The following is a 19,161-nucleotide window of genomic DNA, read 5'->3' on the forward strand; positions in this document are numbered from 1 at the left end:
ATGTGCTAATTAAGGATAGAAAGCAGGACAAACAAGGTACAGATAGCCCTAATGGGGATGGGGTGAAGGAATCAAAAAAGGCTAAAAGGTAGAGATAAAACAATGGATGGAAATACATTTAAAAACAATGGAAATAGGTGGGAAAAGAAAAATCTATATAAATTATTGGAAAAAAAGGGGGGGTAATCGGAAAGGGGGTGGGGATGGAGGAGAGAGTTCATGATCTAAAATTGTTGAACTCAATATTCGGTCTGGAAGACTGTAAAGTGCCTGGTTGGAAGATGAGATGCTGTTCCTCCAGTTTGCGTTGAGCTTCACTGGAATAATGCAGCAAACCAAGGACGGAAATGTGGGCATGAGAGCAGGGTGGAGTGTTGAAATGGCAAGCAACAGGGAGGTCTGGGTAATGCTTGCGGACAAATTGAAGATATTCTGCAAAGCGGTCACCCAGTCTGCGTTTGGTGTCTCCAATGTAGAGGAAACCGCATTGGGAGCAACGAATGCAGTATACTAAATTGAGGGAAGTGCATATTTGACCAAAAGTTTGGTTCAATCGGTAAGTTTTAAGCAGTCTTAACAAAAGCAAATTGCATTTTATAAGTAACTCTGTCAAGTATTGATTAGCTTCTAAATGGCTATGTCATTTTGATTACATTCAGCAATGTCTATTAAACATTTGTGTATCTGAGTTTAAGTTGTAATTTGGACCAATAAATTGTGTTTAGTGCATGACTAGTAGTCTGTCTTTCGGCTTGATGATTTGGCAAGAAACTCAGCTACTCGAGGTTTATTTCAATCGAAACCGGTTCACATGAGACGGTTCAGAAACTCATTCTGTACTGATGCTGGGAGGTGAAGCCCCAGACCCAAACCCCAATCAATTGTCTGGTTCCTTAGCGTATAGTTGTCAGGATACTGAAACCCAGATTGCTTCCAACAGCCTTTTCTTTCCGATTTTCTTTTCACCTCTCCTGAAAAGAAGAGAGAACAAGAAGAAATAACTTGCATTTGTATCAATCTTTTAGTACCAACCCCCCCCTCCCCACCCCCAGGATGTCTTATTTACAACCAATGAAGTATCCTCATTGCTGCATTATTGGGTAAGGTACTGACTCAGACAGGTGCATTTCTGGATATATTGACCACCTCTAGAATTCCATCCAACTGGGTGTTCTTCATTTGCGAATCTGAACAGATTTCCCAAATTTCATTTTTGTGTTGGAGCTAACAGCCTTAGTACACTAATGCACAGTCATTTTGTGTTTTACTAGTGAGAGAGCATTTGCTGATTTTGTCCAGGTTCCTATAATTCCTTTGGGGTGTAATCTAGTGTTTCGTGACCTGGGCATTCACAGACCCTTCCCAGAGGGACCACAAAGCAGTCGAGCTATACCCATGTGAACGGTGGCTGAAGGTGGGCTTGGTGTGCAATGGAAGGTGGGAGCTGAGTTTGGCTGCTACATGTGCCACACAGAGTGGCCTGGCTATCTCACCTCAGAGCAAGGCACCCGAGGGCTGAGAGCAACAGGAAGATTGCTTTTCACAGTTACCAAGGCTGGAGTTGGGCACCAGGTGAGCTCAGTCTAGTTTAAGAGAAGGAAGTTCTTTTCTACTTAAGCTCAAAGACAGAGCACAAATACATGTTTGCCCAGGTATTGTATAGTGTTATAATTTAGATGGGACATCATTGATCACTAATTCATTTAAAAAGGGTCCCTCAAAGAAAAAGGTTTGGGAACCACTGATCTAGTTTAATGGATGTTAATTTTTGAGCCTGTTGTTAAGCTTCTTTGGTTTGTTAAGCTCTCATCTAAACAAAATGTAGATCCAGCCCACACTACACTAATGACACTAAATTTAAAGGTGATATTAAGGCACCAGAAAGAGTCAGCACAGATTAAAGTTGTATAGATCTTTGGTCAAACCACACGTTCAGTACTGTTTCCAGTTTTGAATTCTGAAACACAAGGAAAATTGTTCAGAGCAGATCCACGAAGGAAATCATAGAATGGTAATAGCACAGAAGGAGGCCTTTCGGCCCTTCATGTCTGTATCAGCTCTCTGCGAGTTCCACTCCCCTGCCCTTTCCCCACAGCCTTGCAAATTTTTTCTCTTCACATAATTATCCAATTCCCATTTGAAAGCCATGATTGAATCTGCCTCCAACACATTGGGCTGTGACTAGTTACCTCAGCTGGGGCAGGGTGCACTATCATTGACTTGCTACCCCCAGGCATCCTTGTGGAGTGGGGGGGGGGGGGGGGGGGGGGGGGGGTTGGTGGGGGGGGAGGAGGAGAATCAGCCAGGGTCCCCTCCTGTTGGCTAGCCAATGATGCCATACTGCAAAGTGCACATTTGTGGACTTGATAAGGCTTGATTGTGATGCCTTCATTTTAAACAGCTTGTAATACCACCTAAGGCTGCACAAGACAAATAGTCAGTCGGACAATGATACTGCAGTGCTGCCATTGCCTGAACGATACCTAAGAACATCAATTAATGCCTGCAAGAGGAAAAGGAGAAAATGCACTGTCTTGTTTGAAAGATAGGAAGAACACCTGTGTGTTATTTTTGTTGCAATAACAGGCAGAACATGTGACAATGTTTTGCCCACATAACAACATGTTTGTACACTGACACGTTGCACCAAAGTCTTTGTGCAAAGACAATGGGCTGGACTTCACGGAGGGGCTGTATTGCTCACTCCAAACCCCAGCACACCCCCCACCCCCCAACTCCACAAGGATGCCTGGGAGTAGCAAGTCAATGATAGTGCACCCTGCCCCAGCTGAGGTAACTAGTCACAGCCCAATGTGTTGGAGGCAGATTCAATCATGGCTTTCATGGCTGACGCACCTGGAAGAAGCCATAGGGCGATAAGGCACGAACGGTGGGCTAATCACGGAGAGAGTGAGACTTCTGCCCCTCAGTGGGAGGAAGCCCTGCCCTCGAGAGCTGCCGGCCAACCTGACTGGCTGGCAGTGCTACTAGCATCTCCATCAGCACCAGAACTCAGTAGTGGGCACTGCTGGGGCCTCCAAGGAGGCCCACTGATGAAGCGGACATGGATCCCGGAGAGAGGTAAATCGGGATATTGGATGGGGAGGGTTCAGAGATTCCAGGGAGGGGACCAAGGTGTCTGGGGAGTGGGTTATCATCATGGGGGTGTCCCCGATGCACACAGGGCATCTACCACCTCCCCCCCCCCACCAAAGGATGTAACCTTTCATTCAGGATCATATACACTTCAGTCAAGGCACCCCCCAAAAGATGTAACCCTTCCTTCTTGCCTGTTAAGCAGGTTCCTTTAAAAAATGGTCTCATCACTTCCATCCACATGCCCATGCCAAATGTTTTAGTGTGGATAGCGTATTATTCTGGCCAATTGGCTGAGGGTAACAATTGATGGTTAGCTGTTTATCTAAAAATGGTGGGCGCACGAACGATTTCAGCTCCCGCCTACACCTATCATACAAACATGAACATATAAAATAGGAGCAGAAGTAGGCCATTCGGCCCTCAAGCCTGCTTCGCCATTTGATCATGGCTGATCTGTTTGCGTTTTGAATTCCTCATTCCCATCTACCCCCGATGACCTTTGATTCCCTTGCCTAACAAGAACCTATCTACCTCTGCTTTAAAAATATTCAAAGACCCTGGCTCCACTGCCTTCTGAGGCAGGGAGTTCCATAGTCGCACAACTCTCAGAGAAAAAATTTCTCCTCACCTCTGTCCTAAAAGGGCGACCCCTAATTTTAAAACAGTGTCCCCTACTTCTGGACTCAACCACAAGAGGAAACGTCCTTTCCACATCCACCTTGTCAAGATCATTCAGGATCTTATATACTTCAATCAAATCACCCCTCACTCTTCTAAACTCCAATGGAAACATGCCCAGTCTGCCCAACCTACCCTCATAAGACAACCCACTCATTCCAGGTATCAATCTAGTAAACTTCCTCTGAACCACCTCCAATGCATTTACATCCTTCCTTAAATAAGGAGACCAAAACTGCACACAATCGTGTTATGGAGGACTGCTTGGGGGTGGGCAGGAAGTGGTGCGCTGCCCATCATCCCTTTAATATAATCGTTTCTCAACTGGTGCATCCATTTCTTTGAGCATATTAATTCCTGCAAACTCATCCCAGTCATCTTGGTCAGAAATTGTTGAAATTCATATTGTAGTAATGCAAGTCCCTTCTGACACCAAGCTGTTTGATGTTAGCAGTATAATATATTTTATAGTATATACTACACAATGCAAGTAGGCCATAATTACTGAGCATTTCCAGAACACACACTGGGGAGTTTTACCTGTGTTCCAGCCAACATTTATCCCTCAATCAATTTCCTAAAGCACATTATCTGCTTACTTAATCTTTTGCTGTTGTTGTTGTTGTTTTGTGGGAACTTACCTGTGCACAAATTGGCTGCTGCATTTCTTACTTTATAACAGTGACTACACTTCATATGTGCTTAGTTCATTGTAAAGTGTTTTGAGATGTCCTGAGGTCATGAAAAGTGCTGGATAAATGCAAGTCTTTTCTTTTCTCTTTAGGACTATGCCTGTTTTGCCCTCATTCATCCAGGGATTCAGTAATGTGTTTTCACAGATGGGAGGGAGTGCATCACATATGGCGGATGTTCTTAATCTGTCCTTTTAATGTGTTACAAGTGGAGATTGTATGTGCTGTTTCACAGAAGGCTTCCCAGTTATCATTTTTAGAAATTTCTTTCTCAGGCTCTTTTCGCTACATTTGTATTTTCTGAATATGCTAGTTAAGATTGCATGTCTGCAGGAGAACATTTTCCCAAAGCCTGCTCTAATAATGTAACATATAGGCTCCACCAATGGCTCAGCAAGTTTACAAATGACAGACTAGAAAGGCCCCAGTTATGTCAGCTGATCTCAGCAGGGGTAACAGGAGAGGCAATTGGCCTCAGCTTCTTTGGGTTAGGGAGAGGGGAAGATCAGCCACAACTCTTGTTCCTAATTGTAGTTACCCTCCTGGTTGCTTCCTGTTGGAATTATGTATGCATGGACGAGAAGTCAAAACAGATGGACCTCAGTCATAATGACCCCATCATCGAACAGCCTGCTGAACTTTAATGTCAAAGTTCATAGGTGAAGAGAGGTGACTGTTAAAAAGTATTGAGGCTTCCTATGGAATCAGGATTCAACACATTCAGAAGGGGGAGTGAAGCTAAAAGTAAAATAATTTTAATAATAATCTAAAAAAGTTTTTTTTTAAATTAATATAATTTAAAAAGAAACCACTGTTCAATTTAAAGTTGCTCCTCCTGAATTTTTACAATTTTTTGCCTGGGTTTCAAGATAAGATAACAATTTTTGATAAGTGTGTACATACAACGCAGTGTCAGTCAGTGGATACTTTTCTTATTCCCCTATTCAATAAATTGGAATAAATCCAATTTTAATTAGTACAGTGAATGACATCCGAACTTAGTGAAAAGGTCATTAAACTGGGCAACCCTTTAAAAGTTATTTATTGCCCATTTCTAATTGCCCTTAAGAAGATGATGGGGAACCACTGTCTTGAATACAACTGTGTGACTTGTTAGGTTATTGCAGAGGACAGTTAAGAGTCAACCACAGTTGCTGTCGGGATGACAGGTTTCCTCCCCTATAGGACAATAGCGAACAGATAGGTTTTTATGAAAATCCTGTAGTGTCGTGGTCGCCACTACTAATAATAACTTTTTATGAAAGATTTTCTTAATTCATTCCACTTAAATTCCCCTAGAAATCTAATTGCAATTTGAAAAAAAATTCCAAACAAGCGCAATTGCAGCAAAACATAAAGGGGAGGGGCTAGTATAATGGCAGGCGATGCATTTGGGAAGAGAAACTTGCAACCCAAATTGAACCACCTCTTTGGTTGTATACTTGTTTTGTGCGTGTCTCTGGGTGCCTATACCTGGGAAATTCAAGGCCACATTATGACTTCAATACACCTAGAGCATTGTAGAACTCTTTCTCTGAGAAATGAATTTTCGGCTGATGTTACAGTCACAATACAGTGGCCTTGAGATTTTTATGGATATTGAAACACTTTGTTACGCATTTTCCATTTCAACTAGTTCATGCATGATCAGGTGAGCTCACAGCATGCTTAAAGGCAGTAAAAAATCTCCCATTGCTATGCTATAATAGTGTGCCAATCTCAGAACAGTGGCTCGACCTGCACCTGTGACAAGTTTTTCTCGTTCACACCAGCTAGCCACGCTGTGACTTAACATAGGGTCAGGTTTGGAGCAGTTGATGCCATGTCTTTGATAGGAACTGCATTGAAATTTTCCAAACCCATTTTCACATAGGACCTTGCAGCCAATACACAAAGGAGATTTTCATCTAATTTGGGATGGATTTGAACTGGCACTTGAAAGGCCCATATCTAAACCACATACAATTAGATTCACATATGCCAGACTACCTGGAAATATTTTGTAATGCTTTAGTGCCTATCATATGGATGTATAATTTCAGGCCCTTTCTTTACGTTATCATTTTTTTTTATCAATGCCCTTATGGCATCCACCACAGAATGATGTACGAATGAAATAATTATTCTATGATTTTTATGCCATAAACTCCAAGCAGTTATTAGGATGGTAACAATGCAAGGGTTCTGCTGACCTCCATAAACATCACAAACTTTGCTCCTATGATCGACGATATCATCAGGCTAAATTGCCTTGTTATTCATTGCCATATATCTGTTAATCTATTTATAATCATTTGCTTATTCTTAAGTATTTGTTGTTTCATATAAAAAATTTTAAAAATCAAGGAAATTTTCTCCCCATATGGCTTAAATGGGTTTACAATTATTTCGGATGACATGAAAAGACCTGTCATGTTATCAGGTTGTACCCACTAGATTACAAAGGTATCAATTACAATATTAACCCTTTCATGTGCACAAGAAATAAAACAAAACAAAGTCTTGCACTTATACAATACTTTTCATGACCCCAGGCTATCCTTATGTGCTTTACAGCCGATTAAGTAATTTTGTAATGTTTGTCACTGTTGTATTGTAGGAAACACAGTGGCCGATTTGCACACAGCAAGCTCCCACAAACAGCAACATAATGACAAGATTTTTTGTGATAAGTGACGTTGGTTGAAGTATAAATATTCACCAGGACACTAAGGAGAACTCCCCTGTTCTTCGAATAGTGCTCTGGTGTCATTTATGGTCATCTGAGATGGCTGATGGATGTGGGGGGTGAGATAGGGAGTGGCAGAAGAATCCATGTAGCATATTGTGATATTCAACCATGATGTGCCAAGTGACTGTGAAATGCACAGTGGCTGTCCGATAACTCAAGTGAACTACAGGACAGCCACCTAACCCACTCAGAATCCACACACATTATACTAAATTTAAAATACACAATTGTTCCTATTTCAAATCCATCACATCATGGCAAAAGAACCAGCATCAAATATTTTGCATTTCAGTCATACACTAGAATTGAAAGCCTCTACAAAACCGTTGTAGGATTTCTTTTCTCAATCAGCTGAGTATCCTTATCCAGTGAACAACTGACAGCACAGATCAAGAGGTCACACAGGTTTGATCCCAGGTGTTAACTGTTCTCAGGGGTGGGGACGGATGATGGTGGAGTTAGTATATTAGTCTTCAGCATCCCTGAGCTAGAGAGTCAAAACTAAGCCACTATCTGGTGGCTGTTCTGGTAAGTAGACATGAATGGACATCAGAGGTGGATAGGATCAGGTTTGACAGGTTTAGCTTCACATGGGAGAATGGGCAGAACATGAGTCAATGGGCAGTTAGCAGAATGACTGGCATGCTTGTTACAAAACAGATCTACTCAGACTGGCAAAAGGTGGTAAATGATGTTTTCATCAGAGACTGGGAGATGGGTGCTAAGATCGGTGGTGGGTCACTATTATTCTCCATTGACATTAACAATTTGGAGTCGGGACTAGGAAATACAATTCCAAAATTTGAGATGGCACCAAATTGTGAATGTAGCTAATACAGAGGAGCACTGTGACAACATTGGGGAAAAACATAAACAAACCTTCAGAATTAGTTCGTCATTGGCAAAGGAAGTGTGAGGTGGTACGTTTTTGTAGGAATAAATTAGGAGGCCGCATACTCCTTGGGAAATAAGTCTTTAAATGGGAAGGAGGAACAGAGAGAGATACACAAATCATTAAAAGATGTGACACAGATTAATATGACCAGTTAAAGAAAAAACAAACAAATGACTGGGGTTCATTTCTAGAAGGACAGAACTGGAATGCAGAAAAGTTCTGTTAAATTTGTACAGAACTTTGATTAGACCACACATGGAGTATTATGTAAAGGTCTGGTCTCCATATTATAAAAAGGAGGAGGCGCAAAAAAAATTACTAGAATGATAACAGAACTAGGAACAGCAGTGAGCAGCAGTAGGCCATTCAGCCTGTTGAGCCTGCTCCACTATTCCATAAGATCATGGCTGATATCTACCTCAATGCCATTTTCCTGCACTATCCACATATCCCTTGATGTCATGAGTATCCAGAAATCTATCGATTTAAGTCTTGAGCTTCTACAGCCCTCTGGAATGCAGAATTCTAAAGGTTCACCACACTCTTGAGTGAAGAAATTTCTCCCCATCTCAGTCTTAAATGGCCTGCCCCTTATTCTGAGACTGTGTCCCCTGGTTCTAGACTCACCAGCCAGGGGAAACATCCCATCCACATCTAACCTGTCATGGTTTGTAAGAATTCTGTAAGTTTCAATGAGATCACCTCTCATTCTTTGAAACTCTAGAGAATACAGGCCCAGTTTCCTCAATCTCTCCTCATAAGAAAAGCCCACCATCCCAGGAATTAGTCTGGTGAACCTGTTTTGCACTGCCTCTATGGCAAGTATATCCTTCCTTAGATAAGCAGATCGAAACTGTACACAATACTCCAGGTGAGATCTCACCAAGGCTCTATCCAATTGCACAAGACATCCTTACTCTTGTACTCAAATCTCCTTGAGATGAAGGACAACATACCATTTGCCTTCCTAATTGCTAGCTTTCAGTGAGTCATGAACAAGAATACCTAGATCCCTTTGGGCATCAACATTTCCCAACCTCTCATCATTTAAAAAATACTTGGCCTTCCTGTTTTTTTCTACCAAAGTGGATAACTTCACATTTGTTCACATTATATTCCATCTGCCATGTTGTTGTCCATTCACTCAGCCTGTCCAAGTCCCCTTGAAGTCTCCTGGCACCCTCCTCACAACTTACATTCCCACCTTGTTTTACGTCATCAACAAATTTGGAAATATTACATTTGGTCCCCGTATCCAAATCACATATATAGATTGTGAACAGCTGTGGCCCAAGCACTGATCCTTACGGTACCCCACTAGTAACAGCCTGCCATCCTGAGAATGAGCCATTTATTCGTACTCTCTGTTTTCTGTCCATTATCCAATTCTCAGTCCAAACCAGTTTCTCACCCCCAATCCCATGCATTCTAATTTTGTTTACTACCTCTTGTGTGGGACCTCCTCAAAAGCCTTCTGAAAATCCAAATACACCACATCCACTGGTTCCCCTTAATCCAAGCTACAAGTAATATCCTCAAAAAACTCCAACAGATTTCCCTTTCATACATCCATGTTGACTCTGTCCAATCATGTCATTATTTCCTTAGTGCCTTGTTATTGCATCCTTAGTAATAGATTCTAACATTTTCCCTACCAATGATGTCAAGCTAACAGGCCTGTGGTTCTCCGTTTTCTCTATCCTTCCCTTCTTAAATACTGGGGTTACATTTGCAACCCCACTATTGAGAGTTTCGGGTCAGGGTTCTTTTCTCTAGAAAAGAGAAGACCAAGGAGTGACATAAGAGGTCATTAAATTTATGAAAGGGTTTGTCAGGGTTGACATAGAGAAGCTGTTTCTACTTCTGGGTGAGACCACAATAAAGAACCATAGACAAAAGATATTCACTATTAAATTCAATAGGGAATTCAGGAGAAACTTCTTCACCCACAGAATGGTTAGAACTTGCTACCATAAGGAGTAGTTGGTGGGTATCCATAGCATTGACATGTTTAAGAAAAAGTCAGGGAGAAAAGAACAATATGTCGATTGGAGGCTGATGAGGAAGGATGGCCATGTGAAGCATAAACACCTGCACAGAACTACTGGACCCAATGATTTGTTTCTGTCCTGTGAAACCATGTGCTGTATGTAAAAAGGCTGTCAAGATACACTGTCTATGCTCACAGAAGAGGGTGATTCTCCTCAGTGTCCTGTTCAACATTTATCCTCAACCGGCACAACAGTGAGCACGGTCCAAAAGTCCCTCATTGACTGTGAGGTGTTCTGGCACACCCTGAAATTGTGAAAGGCATTACTGAAATATAGGTACTGAGTCTGAAAGAAGAGTCGAAACGTTAACTCGATTTCCCTCTCCACAGATGCTGCCGGACCTTCTGAGCCTTTCCAGCACTTTGTTTTTATTTCAGATTTCCAGCATCTGCGGTATTTCACACTTTTATTAAATTGAAATATAAGCCTCTTCCTCACAAAAAACAAATAATGACCGTTTGAATGAGGCAGCAGAAGATGTTTGGTGTGTGTATGTACTCCAATGCCTTTAAGTCAGAATAGGTGAAAGGGGGCGGTGGAACAGTTGTGGGAATCGTGAATCTATTCCCCCCACCCGCCCTTCTTGCCTCTCAATATAAGTTGTTTTCTGGAAGGATAATGAAAGTTACAACACTGGCGAGTTGAATTTTATTACCTCACATTCAAGGGGAGACTGCGATTCAGCTGTTAAGTTCCACAAGGCGCCGCTCGTTGCAGCCAGGTCCAACAACTGGCATTAACAAAACGATCACACCGTCCCCTCTCTGCAGAGCGCTTAAAACTACAGGAGCGGTGCTGTTCACACGTCCACCCTCATCAGCTGATACACGGTTGTCACCAAGTATGTGTTTTGGCCCCCTCGCTGAGCGGCGCTTCCTTTCGTTCAGTCGAATGCCAGGCAACACAATAATTGAAGTTAGAGATGGGAAGGAAGAGGGTCAGTTTAACAATATATATATATATATAAATAAAAATAAGTAAAATCACGCTGCGCCTCAGCACCTTGCTCCCTGTTGTTGTTGCTGCTGCTACTGCTGGGATGTCAGTTTCTCCCTCCCTCTCTCTCTCTCTGTCTGTATGTGTGTGTGTGTGTGTGTGTTATAACACTGGAGAGTAAAATTTTCGTGAGCAGTCCCCCCCCCCCCCCTTTCTTGATCTCATTGCATTGTGGGATGAAATAGGATGTGGGAATACTCAGGCAAGGGGAAAATGCACAGATGGCGAGCACCGGCTGCTCTCAGCCAATGAAGGTGGCAAGCAGCTCAGCCATTGCGGAGGGACGGGGCGGTATTTCAGCAAGGCAGCGAGGGGAGGGGCGTCACACAACAGCGGATCGCATCGGGGGAAAAAGCGGTTAACGGGAGGGGAAAAAAGGAGACAGAGAAGAGAGAGAGAGAGAGAGCTAGGATAAAAATAACAAGAGCTTCGCTGGAGCGATTGGCAGATTAGCATCGGGAAAGGTGAGATCCTGTCCCGCAAGGCAGGCATATCTTGTGTGGTAATCCTTCTTTAATCGTTGGTGCTTTTTAAAAAAAAAAGAAATTTTCATTCTATTTAGCAACATCGTGATTTTGGGTTACCTTAAAATGACCTAAGCTCTTTTTTGTTTTGAAAGGAGCTGCGTTTCCCAGGTGTAGTTGCTAATGCACGTATTTACAGCAGCTTCGATTCGGGGGGGGGGGGGGGGGGGGGTTAAAAAACAATAAATTGCATGTTATGTGCTGGAAGTCCCTTGAATATTTTAATTATAAGAAACATGTTTTACTTTTTTTTTTACATTGGGTGAACCTCCGGTGCTTGATTTTTTTTTTTCCGGGTGGGGATGAAATGGTGAATTAGTATAAATTCAGAGGTTGATTCATTGGTACAAAACTGGTGTGGTGGTTTCGTCAATTTGAAATGGATAATTTAGGTAGGACGTGACAGCGGATTGTTTCAAGTTTTTTTTTGGGCAAAACAAAGAGGGGGGGATGATTCAGGCTCTATGCAGAGATAAGAGGGCTCCACCTTCAAATCCAATAGCCTAATCTCTAAAGAATTCTGTCTCCGTTTAATCGAACCCCGTGCACCTTTTGTTATTTATAGAGATAATGGTGACCCTACTCGAGAGGAGCCAAGGATTATTGCAAGTAATCCTGAAATGCAATGCAGTACCTCCTTTTTTTAAAAACCAGAAACAAGTCTTCTCTTTTGTCCCTTTTTTATATCCAAAGTGATTATTTCTCTTTCTTTCTCCCCTTCCTTTGTGTGTGCATCCCCTTTCTCATCTCAAACATATAAAAAATCTGCATTGAGGCACGACTGACTACATTTTACGATCTCGTGCAATAACCTTGTCCGTTAAGCTTGAAGCGCCAGGCTTTTTAGAAGTCCCGGAACTTAAAACGTTTTCTCGCATGCCATTGTTGGCTTTTCTCTCTCTCTCTCTCTCTCTCTGCAAATGGAGGTTCACTCGTCTCCTCTAGCGTGAATGATGATGAGAGGGCGCTGTTAACTCCCCGATGAATGAGCTGCATCCGTGCCGAGTGCTTTGCCTTCGCTTTAAAAGCGGGAAGTTTGGAATGAATGTGTGCGCCTGGGTGTCACCTACACCCAGGGTTAATATGGAAGTCCAGCAATGATCAAATCTTTGTCGCTCCTAGATGTTTGTCTAGCTAGGTGTGTTAAAGGTTCACAGCCCGCAGTTCAATATTGTGCATGATCTGTATCTTTTTATATGGAAGCACGGTGTCCTTTTTTTCTCTCTCCCCTGCCCCCCCCCCCCCCCCCTGGCAGGCAGGCACGATGTCCGACAGAAAGGCTGTGATCAAAAATGCTGACATGTCCGAAGATATGCAGCAAGATGCAGTAGACTGTGCAACACAAGCGATGGAAAAATACAACATCGAAAAGGACATTGCTGCATTCATCAAAAAGGTACCTTGCTGTTCACTCTTACTTTATTTCTACAGGACAGTTTTTGATGGGTATGGTCGTCAAAGGTTCAGGATTGCTAAAACTAGAAATGTGCAGGACTACCAGTGTCCAGTTCCTCATCAGACATTCAATTGTCCCATTGTATAAAGCACCAGGTGTTAACATAATACTTTTTTAAATAAGAAACAAATTATTGGAGCATGTTTTTTATTCAACAAGTGCGTCCTGGAAGACCTTAAAAGGAAACATGATTTTGAATATCAAAAACAAAGATCAGACCAACTCCTGTTAACGCCACTACCGCAGTGTAGAAGAACCTTGCCTGGCTAATTTGGACTTCTCCAAATATTGTTTTTGTAACTATAATAGTCTTTGCCTGACTAGCCAGGGAGGGTAATAGTCTTGAGGTCTAAAGTTAGTTTTGGCACTCAAGTGACCTGATTGCAAACTATGGTAATGCTGTTGTAATTTAGTGCCCACTTACTACTTGAGGAATGTGGAGCGCACACTCTTGGTTTTGGTTTATAACTTTTTTTTATAGTTTAAAAAAAATCACCTTTTTAAGTATGTGTTGTGTGATGCTTGGAGCAAAAACATGTCCAAATGTATTTACATGCCTGGAATGATTGGGAAGGGAGGAGACTCTCTTCATGATAATGGCTGCACATTCTCTGCTCTTTTTTGTATCTCAGTGAAAACCATTCTTCATGTCACCCAAGGTTTTTTGTTAATTTCTCTCTGCTTCAACCCGCCCACCCCCAATTAGACCAAATAAGTATACCAAAGGCTGAGACTTGCTCACTCTCTCATGAAAATTCTATGCACTTTTATTCTAGCTGCTCCCCCCCCCAATTAAATCTGGAATATTGTGGACATTGCCTCTGCTAATTATTCGATAAGTGTCTGCGTGCCTTCATACCATTGACTGTAAGCTTTTACTGCAGCCATTACATCACTGTACCACTGGATTGAGCTATATTGGTAGCCTGCATGTGTGGGGTGGTGGAGGAGGAGGAGCAAATTGGTATAACGATTAATGTGATTGAGAGATCTTGTCATTTTTTTTCTCTTCTCTTGACAGGAGTTTGACAAGAAATACAATCCAACATGGCACTGCATTGTTGGCAGAAACTTCGGTAGTTACGTCACACATGAGACAAAACATTTCATCTATTTTTACCTGGGTCAGGTTGCAATTCTTCTATTCAAGTCTGGCTAAACAAAAACAGAAGGGGTTAAAAATGAACTAATGCACTGACGGCTGGAGCCACAGTCCCTTTAATGGCTAAACAGCTGCATGGACTTTATCTTGTGTATATGTAGCAGTAAACTTGCTTTAGTTGCCCAAAAAGGCTTTTTTTTCTTTTTGTATTGCACTGAAATGGATAAATGCTTAACAGTGGCCTTTAAAAGAATAAACTGGAATGGTTCTACTTGAAGACTGGATCACTGAACTTCTCTACAGAAGCAGTTATTTTTGTTGTTCAGAAACCCAATCCTTTTTTTTCCACATCAGTTCTCCCCTCTTGGAAGAGAGGGCATTTGTACTGCAGATGTTGGATGTAAAATACTTATTGGCTTTCCTTAAGCTATTTCTTTTAATAGCAAAATTGCTATTGCTGTCAGTTCCATCAACAACTTTCCCTTTTTTGTTAAAAGAAATTGGATCTGATTCACCACTGTTCTGATGAGGCTAAGTAAGACTTTATTTACACCAAAATCCGCTACATAGAAACATGAAAAGGCTGGCATTCCAGAATGTCATGAAGATGGTTTGATTGCACCTTAAGCAGGGCAAAGCAAATTGTTTTCCCCCTGTATTGTAATCTGCCAAGAGTGGGGAAACCTACAATACTTGTAATTCTGTGCGAGGTCATTATCAAACTAGCAACAGCTGAAGTTGCTCTAACTTGCTGTAAATGTACAGATGCTAAAGGCAGTTTGTATACTACACTAAGCAGTTTTTCTGTTTGCATGTTGTTCACCAAGGTGTCTGTGATGTATTTTGTCTTTCTCAAAAACCCTTCTCCTTGATACAGCTCATTTAAAATTATAAGCTGATCCTCTTTTTAATATAAGCAAACTATATACTTTATTAGAGGTGCTTATATTGATTTCTAGTCTTCCGTCTTCCCAAATTTATGTCTAAAACAAACTTCAACTGCTGATAACTTTTTTTTAACCCCCTCCCCATCCTGATATTTGTGTATGTACATAGACTACATAGCTTGTGATTAAAGCATGGAAAAGCTTCACTCCTGATTCATATGTCAATGAGCTAATTGTTAATGTAATTGCCAATAAATGGAAAGTGTCAGACCTCTGTCAGTTATGGGAGTTGTCTTGATGTCTCTTTTTTCACTGTGGCTATCTTGACTGTGCAATCAAGGTTTGTTAGGACAATGCACTCTTTAAAAAGCCTAATTGCTGTTTTGCAAAACACTTGTACAAGGGAGAGTGCAATTCTTTGGGATGACAATTGTGTAATTGGGTGACATTGTATGAATAAGCTCTCGTCAGACTGCTGAATTCTATGCGATAAGCAACCGAGTGTGCATCTGTATTAAATTAACTTCAACCTAATGTTGAATATATACACAATTATGATTGTGTATATGCAACATTTGATAAACTAATGCTTGATATATACGCTCCTATGACCATTAAAGCTACTTATTGATTGAGTTCAGATTTCATAGCTTTTTTTGTATTAACCTATATGATTTGTTGATATCTGGCTTGAGCCATTATCAAGGCTCCTCACTTAGATGAGGGAAAGCAGCAGATGTAGGACTGCCCCCTGTGGAACTCTCCTAGTTGCTGCTCCCTGATGCATAGGTGTTTGTTTTTATAATAATTTTTCTCATTTCAACTTGCCAATATGAACTGTTATCTATAAAAGTAGTCATTTGGAGTCTTATAAATATGCCCAGAAAAGCAAGCAGAGCACAAATTCCTCCATAGCGTTAGGACAAAGTAACAGTGAACACTATTCCCTCAACCTAAGCACTAACTCAAAACCTTCACAATAGGGAAGGAGGGGGGAAAAAAAAACAAGAAGCAAGCAAGTGGCCTTGGTAGATTTTTTTTTTTTTGTTACTAGCTCAAACTGACTGGTGCAGCACTGATTATGAAACTGGAATGACTTCCTGCCCCCTCAAAATCTGAACAGGCCATTCAAGGCTATTCCAAGTAATGATCTGAAGTTAGAATTGGAGGTACAATGTTGAGATTCAGGAGAAGGTGCTTGACTAATGTAATTTAACATGTATGATATGGGTTTGTTAGTTCCTATTTATGAAAATTAAGGTCTAAATTATAACCAGTCAACAAATTAATCTTTGTTGCACTTTTCCTTATAATGATGCTTCTGCAAATACCTACAACACTAGCTGAGCACAATAACCTAAGTGGTTGGTGGATTGTTTGAGGAAAAATAAAAATGGAGCTAGGCTGTTTAGGAGGTGAAATCAGGAAGCACTTGTACCACAGAATTTAAGAATTAGGAGCTGGAGTAGGCCATTTGGCCCTTCAAACCTGCAAGATCTTGGCTAACCTCAACTCTATCTTCTGGCATTATCATCATATTTAATTCCTTTACCCAAGCACCAGCATTGTAGAAAGCTGGAATTATCACCCCCAAAAGGCTGAAGTTGCTGGGACAAATGGATGTTTTTCAGGATAGCTTGTTTTTTCTGGGTGGTAGGTAAGGCTATCTAGCAATATCTATACATGCAGAAAGTATTCTTCCATGTTGAGGAAATCAAGGTAACAAAAAAGTACACGGTGGGGATTAAGATGTTCGCCAAGTGTGGTTCAGTGGCATCACTGCTGGTCAAATCTTGGAGAGGATTCCATTTACATGTGCTGATGAAATAAAGGAGAGTAATATATCCAGCATGAGGCCATGGTCTGGTCCACTTTGTACACTGGAGAAAGTCCAGATCTTATAATCCAAAACTGACCCCTCAGGCATGGTGGATGATCACATAAACTGTATACCACTGCAAATTTTATCATGGCCTAGCACATCCCTGATTCTGTTTCTCTCCAAGACAGGAGATCAAGCTTGGTTCAGTGTAGAAGGGCATATCAACCAGCACCAGATATAATGAGAATGATCTAACAGTCTTGTAAAGAGCTATTTGCCCACTAACCACTAAAAGTAGCAGTTATATTGATCCTACAGCCTAATAGAGAGTAAAAATCTTTGGCCTAATATCTACTGAGAATGCCAGTGGGGACTCAGGCATGAAGCAGTATACCCATGGAAATTCAAAGCCTCAACCAATGTGGAACCTAAAGTGAGAGTGCAAAAGACGAGGCTGAAGTGATCACAACTGTCTTTAACCAGGTATGATCCCTTTTGGCTCGCCCCAAGGACCCACGTCATAAATGCCAATATGCAGCATGTTGGGGAGGTGATGGCATAGTGGTGTCACTAGACTGGTGATGCAGAGACTCAGGGTAATGCTCTGGGGACCCAGGTTCAAATTCCACAATGGTGGAATTTGAATTCAATAAAAATCTGGAATTAAAAGTCTAATGATGACCATGAAACCATTGTTGTAAAGACCCATCTGGTTCACTATTGTCTTTTAGAGAAGGAAATCTGCTGTCCTCACCTGGTCTGGCCTCTATGTGAATTTAGATGCGCAATAATGTGGTTGACTCTTAAACGTCCTCTGAAATGGCTGAGCAAGCAAATCAGTTGTATCAAACCAAAAAGCCAATAAAAAGGAATGAAACTGGATAGAAAAGACAACGGCCAACCTAGCTCTGTTGATGCTGCAAAGTCCTCCTTACTAACATCTGAGTGCTTGTGCCAAAATTGGGAGAGCTATCTTACAGAATAGTCAAGCAACAGCCTGACATAGTCATACTCACAGAATCATGCCTTACCAATAAAGTCCCAGACACCAGCATCACCAAGCTTGGGTATGTCCTATCCCACTGGCAGGACAGACCAAGCAGAGGTAGGGCACAGTGTTATACAGTCGGGAGGGACTTGGGCCCCCATAAAGTCTCATGGCATCAGGTCAAACATGGGCAAAGAAACTTTCTGACCACATACCACCCCCACACCTCCCCTCCCCCCAGCCGATGAATCAGTGCTCCTCCATGTTGAACACCACTTGGAGGAAGCACTGAGAGTGTCAAGGGTGCAGAATGTACTCTGGGTGGGGGACCTCAATGTCCATCACCAAGAGTGGCTTGGGAGCACCACTACTGACTGAGCTGACCGAGTTCTAAAGGACATAGCTGCTAGACTGGGCCTGCGGCAGGTGGTGTGGGAACCAACAAGAGGGAAAAACATACTTGACCCTCATCCTCACCAACCTGCCTGCTGCATTTGCTTCTGTCCATGACAGTATTGGCAGGAGTGACCACCGTATACTCCTTGTGGAGAAGAAGTCCTGTCTTCACCATGAGGATACCCTCCATCATGTTTTGTGGCACTACCACTGTGCTAAATGGGATAGATTTTGAACAGAGCTAGCAACTCAAGATTGGGCATCGATGGGGCATTGTGGGCCATCAGCAGCAGAATTGTCCTCAAATACAATCTGTAACCTCATGGCCCAGCATATCCCCCATTCTATCATTACCAGCCAACTCCCATGTAACATTAGGAAGCGATTGTGTGCAGCAGACACCACAAAGATTATAGCAACATCCTGCTTTCAATGTTGACAATCTGTTCAGAACTAGCCACTCTAGCTAAACTGTTCTGGTACAGCTATGACACTGGCATTTTAATGGCAATGTGATGAAATTGCCCAGCTATATCCTATACACAAAATCCAAAATCAACCTAACCTAGTCAATTACTGCTCTTTCAACCTCCTCCCAATGATCAGTGAAGTAGGGAAAGGAGTCATCAATAGCCTGGCTTACCAATGGCGAAATCAGGTTCCACAAGAACTGCTCAATCTCGACTTCATCGCAGCCTTGAGCCACATCTGGACATGAGCTGAATGCCAGTAGAGAGGTGAGAGTCGCTACCCTTCACATCAAGGCAAGATTCAACCAAACATGGCACCAAGCAGCCGGAGAAAAATAGGCTAAAATGTTGATCGAGTCCTCCAACGGCTGGAA

At 42.0% G+C, this 19,161-nt stretch overlaps 1 protein-coding gene and 1 long non-coding RNA gene across 2 annotated transcripts; one reads left to right on the forward strand and one right to left on the reverse strand.

Moving 5' to 3' along the window:
- Positions 1-479: 479 nt before the first annotated feature.
- On the reverse strand, positions 480-11,204 carry LOC121283579. The gene is made up of 3 exons (XR_005944288.1): positions 11,149-11,204; positions 10,802-11,022; positions 480-971 (listed from the first exon to the last, which is right to left on the reverse strand). It is a non-coding gene; the product is annotated as an uncharacterized LOC121283579 (long non-coding RNA).
- A 247-nt stretch (positions 11,205-11,451) lies between these two features.
- On the forward strand, positions 11,452-15,394 carry LOC121283573 (dynein light chain 2, cytoplasmic). Its single transcript, XM_041198323.1, has 3 exons — positions 11,452-11,606; positions 12,922-13,062; positions 14,144-15,394. Exons 2-3 carry the CDS (start codon positions 12,931-12,933, stop codon positions 14,279-14,281), a joined length of 270 nt encoding a protein of 89 aa, XP_041054257.1. The 5' UTR covers positions 11,452-11,606; positions 12,922-12,930; the 3' UTR covers positions 14,282-15,394.
- Positions 15,395-19,161: the final 3,767 nt, after the last annotated feature.

The sequence above is a fragment of the Carcharodon carcharias genome, chromosome 10 (genome assembly GCF_017639515.1).
Source record: "Carcharodon carcharias isolate sCarCar2 chromosome 10, sCarCar2.pri, whole genome shotgun sequence".
Lineage (NCBI taxonomy): Eukaryota > Metazoa > Chordata > Chondrichthyes > Lamniformes > Lamnidae > Carcharodon > Carcharodon carcharias.

Excerpts from the sequence above, each read along its gene's own strand:
- LOC121283573 (XM_041198323.1), top strand. The coding sequence starts at position 12,931 with ATGTCCGACAGAAAGGCTGTGATCAAAAATGCTGACATGTCCGAAGAT. Across the intron at positions 13,063-14,143 it reads TTGCTGCATTCATCAAAAAG|GAGTTTGACAAGAAATACAA; the intron begins GTACCTTGCTGT and ends TTCTCTTGACAG.